The 14,342-nt window shown below is 42.6% G+C and overlaps 1 protein-coding gene and 1 long non-coding RNA gene across 4 annotated transcripts in view; one reads left to right on the top strand and one right to left on the bottom strand.

The window, feature by feature from the left end:
* Positions 1–6,367, bottom strand: part of VPS4B (vacuolar protein sorting 4 homolog B) — a 33,225-nt gene extending 26,858 nt beyond the window's left edge. For all 3 annotated transcript variants that reach the window (XR_009346109.1, XM_059140584.1, XM_059140583.1), the window contains exon 1: positions 6,091–6,367. Coding sequence is in view for 2 of the 3 variants with exons in the window: in XM_059140584.1 (XP_058996567.1) it covers positions 6,091–6,117 (27 nt within the window). In the remaining variant the exon portion in view is untranslated. The remainder of the gene's footprint in view (positions 1–6,090) is intronic.
* An 82-nt stretch (positions 6,368–6,449) lies between these two features.
* LOC131811779 (uncharacterized) lies at positions 6,450–14,135 on the top strand. The gene is made up of 2 exons (XR_009346112.1): positions 6,450–6,910; positions 8,672–14,135. It is a non-coding gene; the product is annotated as an uncharacterized LOC131811779 (long non-coding RNA).
* Positions 14,136–14,342: the final 207 nt, after the last annotated feature.

Here is a 14,342-nt window from a genome sequence, read left to right as displayed (position 1 = left end):
GCTACAGGAAAGATCCCTGTGCATAGAACTATTCTTCTTCTTCTTTTGTTTTAAATATTTGAGACAGACTGAGAGAGAGGGCATGAGAGGGAAGCGAGAGTCAAGAGGGAGAAGCCGACTCCCCGCTGAGTGGAGAGCCCAATGCAGAACTCGATCCTGGGACTCCACGATCGTGACCTGAGCTGAAGGCAGTTGCTTAATCCACTGAGCCACCCAGGAGCCCCTGGAGAGAACTATATTCTGTATCACAACCGGGAGAAGAAACTGACCCGTGTGACAGATCTCAACACACACACACAATGGGGTGCCTGGGTGGCTAAGTCAGTTAAGCATCTGCCTTTGGCACAGGTCATGATCCCAGGGTCCTGGGATAGAGCCCTGCATCAGGTCCAGCTCCCTGCTCAGTTCAGAGTCTGCTTCTCCCTCTCCCTGCTGTTCCCCCACTTATGCGCACACACTCTCTCAAATAAATAAAATCTTTAACGAAATATATACACGATTACAAGTAAAACTGGAAAATCTGAGTAAGACTGGTGGAATGCATCAACGTCAATATCTGGGTTACGATACTGTTCTGTAGTTTTATGAGATGCTACCACTGCAGGCAATGGGTGAAGGGTACATAGGATCTCTCTGTATTACTTCTCACAACTGCACATGAACCTGTGGTTATCACAAAATACAATTTTCACTAAAAATCTATTTTTAATACTTAAAAACATATACATACATCTAAGAACAAGCATGGCTGATTAAAACATTCCACCTGGATTCATCCAGGTAGTAAAACCATAGTCAACAGGAGTAAAAGCTAGTAGAAAAAAGGATCATGGTGATCCTACAGCAAAAATAAGCACATAATTAAGAGAAGAAAAAATACATCATTCAAACAATCCCAAACCAATCACACGAGAATATTATATTTTGAAGCAGCTACTACGGGCTGCAGATTGATGTACATGGGAGGAAGAGGCCTTCGGTCTGCTGCAGCAGGAGGGCAGAAACAGGAACTGGTGTTTTAGCACTGAGAAGATGCAGTAGTACTGATTTCATAGATCAAATAGCCCCAATTTGAAGCTAAACAGTCAAAAGCTTGGTAAGCCAGGCAGGATAAAAAGGGCAGAGTCACAAGACTCATACACTTGGTTACCCAGTGGTCTGGTGCCCCTGGTCATTTAAAAATGGATGCAGAAGACTCCGTGGCTACACCACACAGAGGAAGTAAGTTCTTCCTTAATCAAGCTACAATTTTCTCCTACTATTCTCAGTGACTGCGCCACTCCCCTCTGCAGCTACATACTCTCCTCATTCGCAGATCATCGTCTTTCTGGCACCACAGTGATGATTAAAGGAAAACTCTTACACTCAGTACTTAATCATCTAGCACCAAATATGGTACTGATGACTTTCAACCAGCCTTTCTATGATGGACGTGACTCCTGCGCTGTCCAAAATGTCCAAAATGCAAGCCACTATCTACGGCTTCTGAGCACCTGTGGCTAGCGTGACTGAGTTTTACATTTTGAGTTAAATTTAAATGTAAATAGCTACATGCTAAAGCTAAACCTTTAATCAAACATGACAATTTGAGAGTATGCGTCTGTTTTTTCCTTGCTGAATAGCCCACTTCACCCTTGTTTCTGTTAGCACTTTTCATCTGAATTCAAACTGTTCGTGCATGGTTCTGCAGTGCAATCATTCTTCATCCTGACCATTTCCTTCGCTACTATCCTCGCTCAGTCCACTAGGGCATGTGTCAAAACTACCACCGAGCCTCAGTAGTGAGCCCGCTGACCACCCTCAAGTCCTTCCCGCAACCAGAGAAGGGCCGCCCCCTTTGATGGACTCCCACTGCCGGGTCATGGTGTACAAGGCCTTCGACGACCCGGGCCCTGGTTCCTTCTGGACTGCTTCTCAAACCCGTTAGTCTGCCTTCACGCAGGCAGCCTGTGCAGCGTTGATCCCTCTGCCTAGAATGCCTTCCCTGTTCTTCCCCCACGGGTGCCCGACAGTCTCCTTTTCAGTCACACAGCAAATGCCAAGTCCTCAGAGACGTCCCCCCAATCTACTTCAGAGGCTGGACTCGCTCCATCCCTGCTTTCAGCTCTCCCGCACCCCATCCCATCACTGTGGTTACTGTTATCTGGGGATCCTCACGCACCGCCTATCTCCTTTAATAGGTGAGCTCCATGAGCACAGGGACCTCACCTGCAGCGCTGCGCCAGGCCCAGAGCCTGGAACAGAGCCTGGCACAAACTGGGTACTTAATAAAATTGTTGAGCAAATGAAAAAAATCCCTGACTGCTTTCTCAAAGCCTTCTTCCTTTTGGTTATTCTACCTCTATAATCACTAACAATTTCCCTCCACTGGGTATTTTCCTCTGTCAATGCTGTCTTTTCCCTATGCTCTGAAGACCACCCCCACCTTCCTTCCTGAGATTCACCCTATCAGTTATGTGCCACTCTACTGCTCTCTCCCATCTTTTTTTTTTTTTTTGGGGGGGGGGGTTCTTTAGCATAAACATGTATGTTAGTCCTACTTCAGACTCGTATCTCCGAAACACAAACTAAAACACACTGGCCCTCCTGAGTTCCTAGGTTTCTCTCTAGTTACTACCTTACTCCTCTTTTCACCTCCATAGTAAAACCGCCAAAAGAACTCCAAGTTCATCATGAATCCTTGATTTCTCCATGGCAATGCTTCCTGCTGGACTATCATGTCTCACACTTACCTAACTCTCTCCCCACAGCATTTAACCCTCCTAAGAGACACCTGGACGTGGCCTCCTCCACCTTCGGCCTCCATGGCACCATTCTCTCTTGGTTTTACTCTGGATTATATAATGAATTTTTTTTTTAGACTCCCTTTTCTCTCTGCTTAAATGCCACTATTCCAGAGTTTCTATCTGTTTGTTTTCTCTTATTCCATGAACTCTCCAGAATGCCCACAACCTCTGCTACCATCTGTACACTATTCACTCTCAAACCCTTGTTTCCAGCCTGGCTCCCTCTCTTCTAGGTCAAGATATCCAACTAAAGAGTTGGATCTATATCCAACCACTCACTGAACATTTCCACTCGGTTGTCCCCAAACGCATTTCAAACTCAAAAAGTTCAACAATAGCTGCCCCCAAGTATGTTCCTCTTCTTGTAATCCCAGAACCAATTCCTCCCCATTCAACCCAAGGATCTGAGAGAAAATCCAGACTCCTCCTGTCCCTCTTTTTAAATGCAGAGCCAAGCCTGACTGTTCTTCCTCTTCAATCTGTCTCTGATCAATCCTCCTTCTTTAACAGGTACTACACTACTCTGGCCCTCACCATCTCCCGTCACACAGAACTCTGCCTTCCTAACTGTGGTCTCCCTGTTTCCAGGCCTGCTACCAATCAAGCTGTCCCCTGTACACAGATGGTATTTCTTTCTAAATCAAAAACCTGAGCATATTTCCTTCTGATTCTCCACCTACAGCAGGATGAGAACCAGTCATCTCCATGTGGCACACACCTTTCCGTGGCCTAACCAGGCCTGTCCTCCCACCGTATACACTTAGTCCCCGTCATCCCAAACTAGTGGGACAACCCACACAGCTCAGACTTCAGGCCTTTGTTTACAGTGTAAACAAAGTAGATCTCTCCACTTGGAACATTACTATCCCACTATGTTCCTGTTAAGGCTCCAGCTTCTCCAAGCACCAGCAAAGTCATGGTCTTCCTGCTGCAAAGCCCTCCCCCACACCTTTAGGAGGCCTAGCCTGAGCTTCCTCTAAATTTCCACTGCCTCTGGTACATACTTCCAAAGATCACACAGTATCCCCATCAGCCATGTTATATGTCTTATCACATCAAAATAGAAGCCTTTGGAAATCAAGGGTGATATATTACTTTTATGATTCCTTAAGACTTAGCAAAATGAATGGCATATTTAGGACTGAGAAAACTTGAGTTCTATGCATACTGTATTACTTGCAATTTCTCCAACCCTCTCCAAGGTTTATTGTACTTCTTGACCGAGGTCTATATTCTTTGTCTTTACCTGAAATGCATCCTATTTTCTGGTCACTTCATAATGAAAGCTCAAACTTACAAGCAAATAAACCTGGATTCAAAACTAACTTCAATACTAATTAAAATCACAACCTTAATAAACTTTGGTTTCTTATACTGCGAAACTGAAGTAATACTGAATGGTTGTTTCGAAGATTAAATAAGATCACACCAAATACCAGGCTGACTGACAATTAGTGTCAGTGCCTTTCACATTATCTAAGCTCACACCATCTCCTCTGTGAAACACTTCTCATTTATCCTTAAAGAGTTAGATAAATTCTTCCTTTCTGCCCTCTCACACTCACCTCTAATTCTATTATTTTATAATTTTGACTTTTTGTTATCTGCTTTCCTCCATTAGATTATAAGCATCCGGTTATAGAGAGTCTTGCCTTGTTCGGTGGAAAGTTATCTGTTATTTGAATATTCCCCATCCAAATTTCCTAGGTTAGAACATTAAAAAGGTTGAATGAGAAAGGGCACCTATGACCCAACCATAATAAAATTATAACTCAACACCTCTCCCTGTTTAACACCAGCAACATGCCTTTAATATGTGTCAATCTCTGATTCATTGAGGAACACCTGCCCCAATTCAAATATGATGCAAACTGAATATAGAATGAAAGTGCAGTTATTACAAAAGGAAAAAAGTATCAGTAAATGTTTGAAAATCATGTTGCGGAACGTCCCAATTACATGCAAGGTCTTGACGAATGAAAAGTTAGTGGAATAAAAAGAGTTAACGGACAAACCAACAAGAATGAAGATAGCACTTCAAAAGAAATCGCCTTTGATATTCAAAGGAGGCAATACTTTTACCAAGAACATTTACCAAAAAGACCCTTTCTGAATGGGGCTACAAAACAAAAACAAAAACAAAAACAAGAAAACAATGGTAAATGGAGATTATTACATCTTATTAAATGCAAGCCTGTTGGAAAAGACACAAAAATCAACATAGGACCTAATCCTGATTCTAAAGAATAAGGAATAAGTCACAGTTGACAGTGGCAATTATGTTTTAGAAATATAAAATGTTTACTTTCAGAATCCTTCGGGTACATGTTCAAGGTAAAAGTCTCAGGAAAGCTTCTTCCTCCCCCAACTTTTTTTCTTTTCTTTTTGTGAATTTTGGAGCTCTCTTTAAATAGATCTACTTTCAGTGGTCTTCTTCAGGATCAATGACCTTGGTTTGAGCAGGTCCTCCATTATCCTTGGATCTTGCACCAGGCACCCATAAATGCCTGATCAACTACTGCAAAACCAGGACAAGGATTCAACACAGGTATTTTATACTGATCTTTCCCCCAAACTGACCTAGTGGACTGGGAGCCCTCGAGGCTAAGACACATTGAAATCTGAATGTGAAACCTCAGATCCAATCTAGGGATGGGAGGCACTGTTTCAGAAATTTCTCTTCTTAAGTGAATTCCATAGAGACCCCAAAATTATGTCTAAAAGTTTAGGAATCTATGATCTATGTACCAAACACCGCACTCGCTGCAGAAGGGGCGGAAAGGTGGAGCACACATGAGCTTAAGACCACTCCCCGATTCTGTACACATTTGGGGAACCACAGTAGAGTGCACATGAATGCACACCTCAATGAATTCACGGATCCCTCAAATTCTAAGACTGTCCTCATAGTTCCCGAAGAGACGCGCTTTGCTTCACCAGTTTGAGATGGGGGAACTACCTCCAACTGCCTCAGGGCAGTGCTTTGCAAACATTACGATCTTTTCTCTCTCTTACAGTGACTGGTGCGTCTGTGCCTCTCGTCCAAAGCGCTGCCCAGTTCGGTTCACAAAGAGGGAAAAAACCCCACCTCAGAGAGAAGAGTCCCACATAGCCGGTGGGCTCGGGAGACCCCGGAAGCTGGAGGAAGGAGCCGGACCCTCCCGCCCGCAGCTGGGCGCTGGCGCCGCCCTCCTCCGCCCAGCACCAGGGGCGCGGCCGCTTCCTCCCTCCTTCTCGGCCCCCACTCCTGACCCCGCGCCGCCCCTCAGCTCCGGCTCTCCAGGGGGCGGGAAAACAGTGATACCTGGAGGTTGGGCGAGGTGGATGTCATGGCGGAGATCGAGGCGGTTCTCTGGAGAAGAACGAGGGCAGAGGAAGCCAACAGCGGCAACGTCGAGTCGCGCCCGGTGCTGCCCGAAACGTGCGCAGGCTGGTGTCTCTTGGACCCCGAGCCGCGGCTTCCTTTCTGGAACTTGTTCCAAAACCACACGGCACTTCGAGAACCGCCCGACCCTTCTCACAAAACTTCCGCAATCCTAAGCCCCTCCGGGCTCTCGCCCCGCCTCTGGCCACAGCACTTCCGCTTTCGTCATCAGCACGCGCACTACCCCGTCTTCAGCCATCCGGGTGTCGCCTTAGCCCCGGAATCTCGCGATGCCAGTAGTGACATTCCATGAAGGCGCTGCCTGGCCTGTGGACGTCAAGCTGGGCGCATGCGCGCTGCGGCTCTGACGCAGGGTCAGAGAGGACTCCTGGAGTCTAGGTGTTTCCTTTTCTTCTTTTTCCAAATGTCTTATGCTTGGGATGAATTATTGGTTCTGGCCCCTTTCACTTCATGTCACGGAGAGTGCTCTGTAGCTCGATGGCATTTGAGTGATACAAGTTATCCCATTTCCAAGACCCGGCCGCTGGGGACTTGGGCCCCTAACTGCGCCGGATGGGGTAATTATAGGACCTACCTCAGGACTGTGAAGAACGCTAGTGGCGTGCGAGAGCACAGTGTTAGGTGAACAGTACGAGCTCAGTAGGCTTCAGGGCTTGTTACTCAACACTTAACACTCCCTTCAACAAGCATTTTTGAATGATTGTCTGGCTCTGTGAGGCCCTGAGCATGTTAGTAAAAGGTAGGTCTGGCTGCTGCCCTTGAGGAGCTCATGTTTGTGGGGAAGCAAGTCTCGTGAAACAAGATCATTAACCTTGTCTCAGCAAGGTTAATGCCTTGAAAGGTTAAGTGCTGCGTGTGAGATCACGGGTCAGGCATTCCTCCTAGAGCTCAAATAAGACCTTTCCTCGCCGTTCTGTTGTTTGCGGCCAAAATCCTCCTCCTCTTCTTCCTTTCACAGTTAAGCTTCCCGAAGGAAAGTGAAATAGATATTTAATCATTCCTTCATTTTATTTCCCACTCACTCCCTAATTCTTTCCAATCATCTGGTGTCTCCTAAGTAAGTAAATCACTTCCCGCTCCCTTCTTACGAAGTATTGTCAGCTACCAAGTTCTAATAGTGTTTACCGATACAAATTTCTTAGTTGTGATAAATACACAAGATAAGGTGTTAACAGCAGGGAAAGTTGGGTAAAGAATATGTGGGAATTCTCTATATATCTTTGCAACTCTTTTGTAACTATTATTTTAAAATAAAAAAAAAATTTTAATCCCTCCTCTTTGGGAGCCTACATTCTAGTGGGATTGAAACTTATTAGCTTTTTCATGTTTAAAAATGTAAATCTAAAAATGTTACATGTAAAAAAACATAAAAATGTTACAGGTATGATGATTTATAAAGTACTTCTGCATACATCATTTCCTAATTCTGTGAAGTTGATCTTAACTATCTCATATGAGGAAAACTAAATCTGAGAGACATAGATGTTCCCCAATCCATGCAGCTTTAAGTGGTAAAGTTGGAGTGTGATCCCAGGTCACCTGACTTCAGATCGAATATTAGAAGTGACAAATGGTGGAATGAAGGCAGATTGCACCATGAGGCCACAGAGGAGACACTGCTTAATTTGGAATGAGTGGCTAGGAATTTCATGGGGAAAGCATCCGTTAAACTGGATCTTAAAATCTTAAGCTGATTTTGACAGAATCTAGGCCATTTCAGGCAGAAGACAAAGCATGAATAAAGGCACAGGAGAGTGCACATCCGATATGTGTGGGAAGCAGAGGGAGCTCTGGGAGGAGGAGTGGCAGGAGCGCAGCGAAAAATGCACCGATTGGCACTGTCAGGTGCTCAAAGCTTTGGATGATAAGAAATCTGAACTTTGTTCTGTGGGGAGTAAAGATTCACTGAAAGGTCCCCTCCCTTTCTCCTGCCCTTCTTCTTCTCCCTCCTGTCTTTCTTCCTTTTAGAAGAAAGTAGATTAAGTAGAGTCCTGGTTTAATCTAATATTGGTTTTATGAAAATGGATCTATAGTGTTTGTAGAATGCACCAGGGAGAGAGAGGAGGTGGGAGATCAAGTAGGAGGCTGTTCCAACAGTGTTAGGTTTTAGGAAACATGGTGCACTGAGCCAGACAGCATGTGTCCCATTCCAGAAGCCCAGCACTTATTTGGACTTTGATTAATACATCCTCGCTCCCACAATTGCTTTCACCACTTGAACCTGGTTAAAATCATTCCTATTCTTCAAGTGCTAGTCCCAGTGTTAGTTCCTCAATATAGCTTCAAAATATTTCTGAACTCTTATAGCACTTTTGACCTTGAATTGTCCTTAGAGAACGCATACAAAGTCCCTAATACAGTGGGACTTAGTACTGCAGGGGCTAATGCCTTGCTCACACAGTGTCCATCCTTTCTAGACAGTAAAATCACCAAGGGCACAGACTTCACCTTACTCACTTTTGTAAACCCTTGTGCCCTTTCTCCCCACATATACCTACAGAGTATGTTCTTAAAGAACCAAGATTTGCTGAAGAAAATGAAATCTCCTTGCTCATGATCACGGATTTTGGAGATTAAGAAGCTCAGTTGGCCGTTAAGTGACATTTGTGGATTCAGGCTCAGCAAGTCTCTCGTCCAGCCCATCCAGGACCAAGTCTATTTCATCCGGCTCATCTTAAAGGGAAAGCCTAATCTCAAAGTCCTCATAGCATGCCTGGCACAGCCACTCAAGTCCACTCAGAAGGCTGGTCCCACCTTGTTGAGTCACCAGCTCCCTCTCTGACCTGGAGCACAATTATAAGGAAGGCAAAACACTGACTGTGCTGATCACGGGGAAGAAGTGACTCGGGCAGTTCCTGGGCAGGAAACCTGTTCTCCATATCAGGCAGCATACCTTTCTGCATGTGCTTGGGAACCGTGGAGACCCAGCCCTTCCTAAATAGCTGCTCTTCATTTTTTTCATATAAAGCCACGGAGAGGTTTTGGGCTGATGGTGTCAATGTCTGTCAGCTTCCTGAGGGAGGGTGTGTCCATCGAACTAGCTCTTCATGATTGTCAATTACCTATGGGCAGATACACCGCTTTTGTGCAGAAGATGAGATGCCTGTCCTTGAGAAGTTTACAGGCTAATACCACTGTCCCCTGGACTGTGACTACTTGGAGCGCAGATAATGCACTTAGAATTGATTTCAGACTCCTTTCCCCACTCCTGCTCAACCCAAGTCTTCTGACCAGTTTTGTCCGAGAATGCCTCCTGTACTCTCACGCCAGATTTGGTATTCAAGCAGTTGTGGCGAAGGCTGAAAACAGTCAAAACTCCTTTTTCCCCCCCTTTTAGTGAGTATCCAGTGTAAGCTACATTTTTTCAGTTTCCTCCCTCTTTCAAGACCCTTAGCTCAATTAATCCCAAGTAATTGCTCTTTGAGAATCCTGGGGGCGGGGGTGTCAGTTGTTAAGCAACTGCCTTCAGCTCAGGTCATGATCCCAGAGTCCTGGAAACAAGCCCTGTATTGGGCTCCTTGATCTGTGGGGATCCTGCTTCTCCCTTTGGCTGCCATTCCCCCTGCATGTGCTCTCTCTCTGATAGATAGATAGATAGATAGATAGATAAAATCTCTTTTAAAAATTGCTCTTTGGCACTTAATAGGAAAAAAGCATTTTCTAATCTAACTTGCTTCATAAAGATGCAGTGGAGGGATGGGTAGGTTGGAAGAGAGAGAGAGAGAGAGAGAGAGAGAGTGTGTGTGTGTGTGTGTGTGTGTGTTTGTAACACACAGAGTGGCCATGACTTACTGCCTCAACGACTATTACAACTGGCAATAGGTGCAGGGTTTAGGAGGCGGGTATCCAAATCACCAGTCTCTCCACTTTTCTATACGTTTGAAATTCTCCACAATAAGAGATGTTTCTTAAAAAAATTGTATTTCTATATTTGTGTTGAACTGTGTTCAAATTCTTTTTTTAAAAAAGATTTTATTTATTTATTTGACAGAGAGACACAGTGAGAGGGGGAACGCAAGTAGGGGGTGTGGGAAAGGGAGAAGCAGACTTCCTTCTGAGCAGGGAACATGACAGATATGGGACTTGATCCCAGGACCGTGGGATCATGACCTAAGCTGAAGGCAGATGCTTAACAGACTGAGCCACCCAGGTGCCCCTGTGTTCAAATTCTTTGTCCAGTTGTCTGTTGTGGTACTCACCTTTTCATCTTTCTTTTATTGATTTATTAAAGTCGTTTATACATTAAGGAAGTTCTTTTGTCATATGTATTGCAAATTTTTCCCATTTTGTTCCTTGTTACCACTATTTTTGGCATGAAAATTTAAGTTTCAACACAGTTACATCTATTATTGTTTTCATTTTCTTTTTCTTTTTTTTTGTTATGTTTAAAAAGACCTTACCCACTACTAGATTTGAAACAATGACAATGTAGATACATAGATAGATAAATAGATAAGATAGATAGATAGATAGATAGATAAAATCTCTTTTAAAAATTGCTCTTTGGCACTTAATAGGAAAAAAGCATTTTCTAATTTAACTTGCTTCATAAAGATGCAGTGGAGGGATGGGTAGGTTGGAAGAGTGTGTCTGTGTGTGTGTGTGTGTGTGTGTGTGTGTGTGTAACTGTATCTTTGTACAGTACTTTCAACATTTTATTGTTGCATTAAATCTTTGACCTCTCTGGAATTTATTTTGGTGTAACAATTGAGGTCAAGATTTAGCTTTGTTGTTTTACTTTTATTTATTCCAAATTGGTAATCCATGGTCCCAATATTATTTATTTAGGGACCATTTTTTTTTTCCTCCACTCATCTGAAAGGCTACATTTAGGATGTAACAGTTTCTCACAAGGATTTGTCTGAAACCTTCATTATGGGTTTGTTTCTTTTTTTGAAGATTTATTTATATATTTGAGAGAGAGAGAGAGAGAGCATGCTGAGGGAGGGGTAGAGAGAGAAGGAGAAAGAAAATCCCAAGCAGACTCCCCATTGAACAGACAGCCAGATGCACGGCTTATCCCACCATGTGGAGATCATGACCTGAATGGAAATTAAAATTGGATGCTTTCCCTTCCTGATCAAAACCTTCAAAGTGTAGGGATAGAGGGCACATACCTCAATATTATCAAAGCCATCTATGAAAAACCCACTGCAAATATCATTCTCAATCGAGAAAAACTGAAAGCTTTTCCGCTGAAGTCAGGAACACGGCAGGGATGTCCATTATCACCACTGCTATTCAATATAGTACTAGAAGACCTAGCCTCAGCAATCAGACAACAAAAGGAAATTGAAGGCATCCAAATCAGCAAAGAAGAAGTCAAACTATCACTCTTCACAGATTATATGTTACTATATGTGGAAAACCCAAAAGACTCCACTCCAAAACTGCTAGAACTTATACAGGAATTCAGTAAAGTGTCAGGACATAAAATCAATGCACAGAAATCGGTTGTATTTCTCTACACCAACAATAAGACAGAAGAAAGAGAAATTAAGGAGTCAATCCCATTTACAATTGCACCCAAAACTATAAGATACCTAGGAATAAACCTCACCAAAGAGGCTAAGAATCTATACTCAGAAAACTATAAAGTACTCATGAAAGAAATTGAGGAAGACACAAAGAAATGGAAAAATGTTCCATGATCCTGGATTGGAAGAACAAATATTGTGAAAATGTCTATGCTACCTAAAGCAATCTACATATTTAATGCAATTCCTATCAAAATACCATCCATTTTTTTCAAAGAAATGGAACTAATAACCCTAAAATTTATATGGAACCAGAAAAGACCTCGAATAGCCAAAAGAATATTGAAAAAGAAAGCCAAAGTTGGTGGCATCACAATTCCGGACTTCAAGCTCTATTACAAAGCTGTCATCATCAAGACAGCATGGTACTGGCACAAAAACAGACACATAGATCAATGGAACAGAATAGAGAGCCCAGAAATAGACCCTCAACTCTATGGTCAACTAATCTTCGACAAAGCAGGAAAGAATGTCTAATGGAAAAAAGACAGCCTCTTCAATAAATGGTGTTGGGAAAATTGGACAGCCACATGCAGAAAAATGAAATTGGACCATTTCTTTACACCACACATGAAAATAGACTCAAAATGGATAAAGGACCTCAATGTGAGAAAGGAATCCAGCAAAATCCTTGAGGAGAACACAGGCAGCAACCTCTTTGACCTCAGCCACAGCAACATCTTCCTAGGAACATCGCCAAAGGCAACAGAAGCAAGGGCAAAAATGAACTATTGGGATTTCATCAAGATCAAAAGCTTTTGCACAGCAAAGGAAACAGTTAACAAAACCAAAAGACAACTGACAGAATTGGCGAAGATATTTGCAAATGACATATCAGATAAAGGGCTAGTGTCCAAAATCTATAAAGAACTTTTCTAACTCAACACCCAAAACCCAAATAATCCAATCAAGAAATGGGCAGAGGACATGAACAGACATTTCTGCAAAGAAGTCATCAAGATGGCCAACAGACACATGAAAAAGTGCTCCACATCACTTAGCATCAGGGAAATACACATCAAAACCACAATGAGATATCACCTCACACCAGTCAGAATGGCTAAAATTAACAAGTCCGGAAATGACAGATGCTGGCGAGGATGCGGAGAAAGGGGAACCCTCCTACGCTGTTGGTGGGAACGCAAGCTGGTGCAACCACTCTGGAAAACAACTAGGAGGTTCCTAAAAATGTTGAAAATAGAACTACCCTACGACCCAGCAATTGCACTACGGGGTATTTACCCTAAAGATACAAACGTAGTGATCCAAAGGGGCACGTGCACCTGAATGTTTATAGCAGCAATGTCCACAATAGCCAAACTATGGAAAGAACCTAGATGTCCATCAACAGATGAATGGATAAAGAAGATGTGGTATATATACATAATGGAATACTATGCAGTCATTAAAAGAAATGAAATCTTGCCATTTGCGACTATGTGGATGGAACTAGAGGGTATCATGCTTAGCAAAATAAGTCAATCGGAGAAAGACAACTATCATATGATCTCCCTGATATGAGGAAGTGGAGATGCAACATGGGGGGTTAAGGAGGTAGGAGGAGAATGAATGAAACAAGATGGGATTGGGAAGGAGGCAAACCATAAGTGACTCTTAATCTCACAAAACAAACTGAGGGTTGCTGGAGGGAGGGGGTTTGGGATATGGGGGTGGGGTTATGGACATTGGGGAGGGTATGTTCTATGGTGAGTGCTGTGAAGTATGTAAACCTGGTGATTCACAGACCTGTACTCCTGGGGATAAAAATACATTATATGTTTATAAAAAATAAAAATAATTGGATGCTTGTCCAACTGAGCGACCCAGGTGCCCCATGAAATCTTGATTATCGTTAAAATGATACCATTTAATGAATCGTTTTAATGATTCCTTTTCACTTTCTTTTCTTATGCCAGGAAAACTATTTTTGTTACAGTAGCTTTGTAACTACCCAATTCATTCTAAGCAGAATGGAAAACTAAGGGTTCAGGCTCTGATGTTGGAATGCTTGGCTCAAATCTTGGCTTGAATGCATATCAGATAATTACTTCTCCCTAGGATGCTGTTTTTGCTTCTGTAAAATGAAGATAATAATGAGATAATAATGTTACCTGTCTAATGGGGCTGTGTGAGAATTAAATGAGCCTAGCATATAGTAGAATTGGGCATAGAACATGGTTAATACCCACTAAATGTTAGCTATCCATAATTTTCAGGATAGTATGATTCTCTTATATTTATTATTCCATGTAACTTTGATATCACTTTGTCAAGTTCCATCTAAAAAGCTTATTTATTTTGGAATTGAATCAGTAGATTGATTAGGACAGGTGAACATGTTTATGATATTGAATATCCCTCAGATTTCAAAAACATATCGTTATTCATGTTTCTTGTATGTTTCTCAGTAAAGTTTCATTATTTTTTTGTATAGTTTCTGGGTATTTCTTCTAGGCTTATTTCTGGTATTTTATTGTGTTATTATTGCTATCATAAGTAGTGTAATTTCTTCTCTTTATATTTTCTCGCTGATTGTGGTTTGTATGCAGGTAGCCATGAATATATGTAAGTTAATTTTGTACATACATTGTTTCTAATAGATAATAACATATCTCCTTGGGGGTTCTAGATAAA

The sequence above is a fragment of the Mustela lutreola genome, chromosome 11 (assembly GCF_030435805.1).
Source record: "Mustela lutreola isolate mMusLut2 chromosome 11, mMusLut2.pri, whole genome shotgun sequence".
Classification (NCBI taxonomy): Eukaryota; Metazoa; Chordata; class Mammalia; order Carnivora; family Mustelidae; genus Mustela; species Mustela lutreola.
The sequence above is the reverse complement of the archived record's forward strand: the minus strand, read 5'-3'. Positions and strand labels throughout refer to the sequence as shown.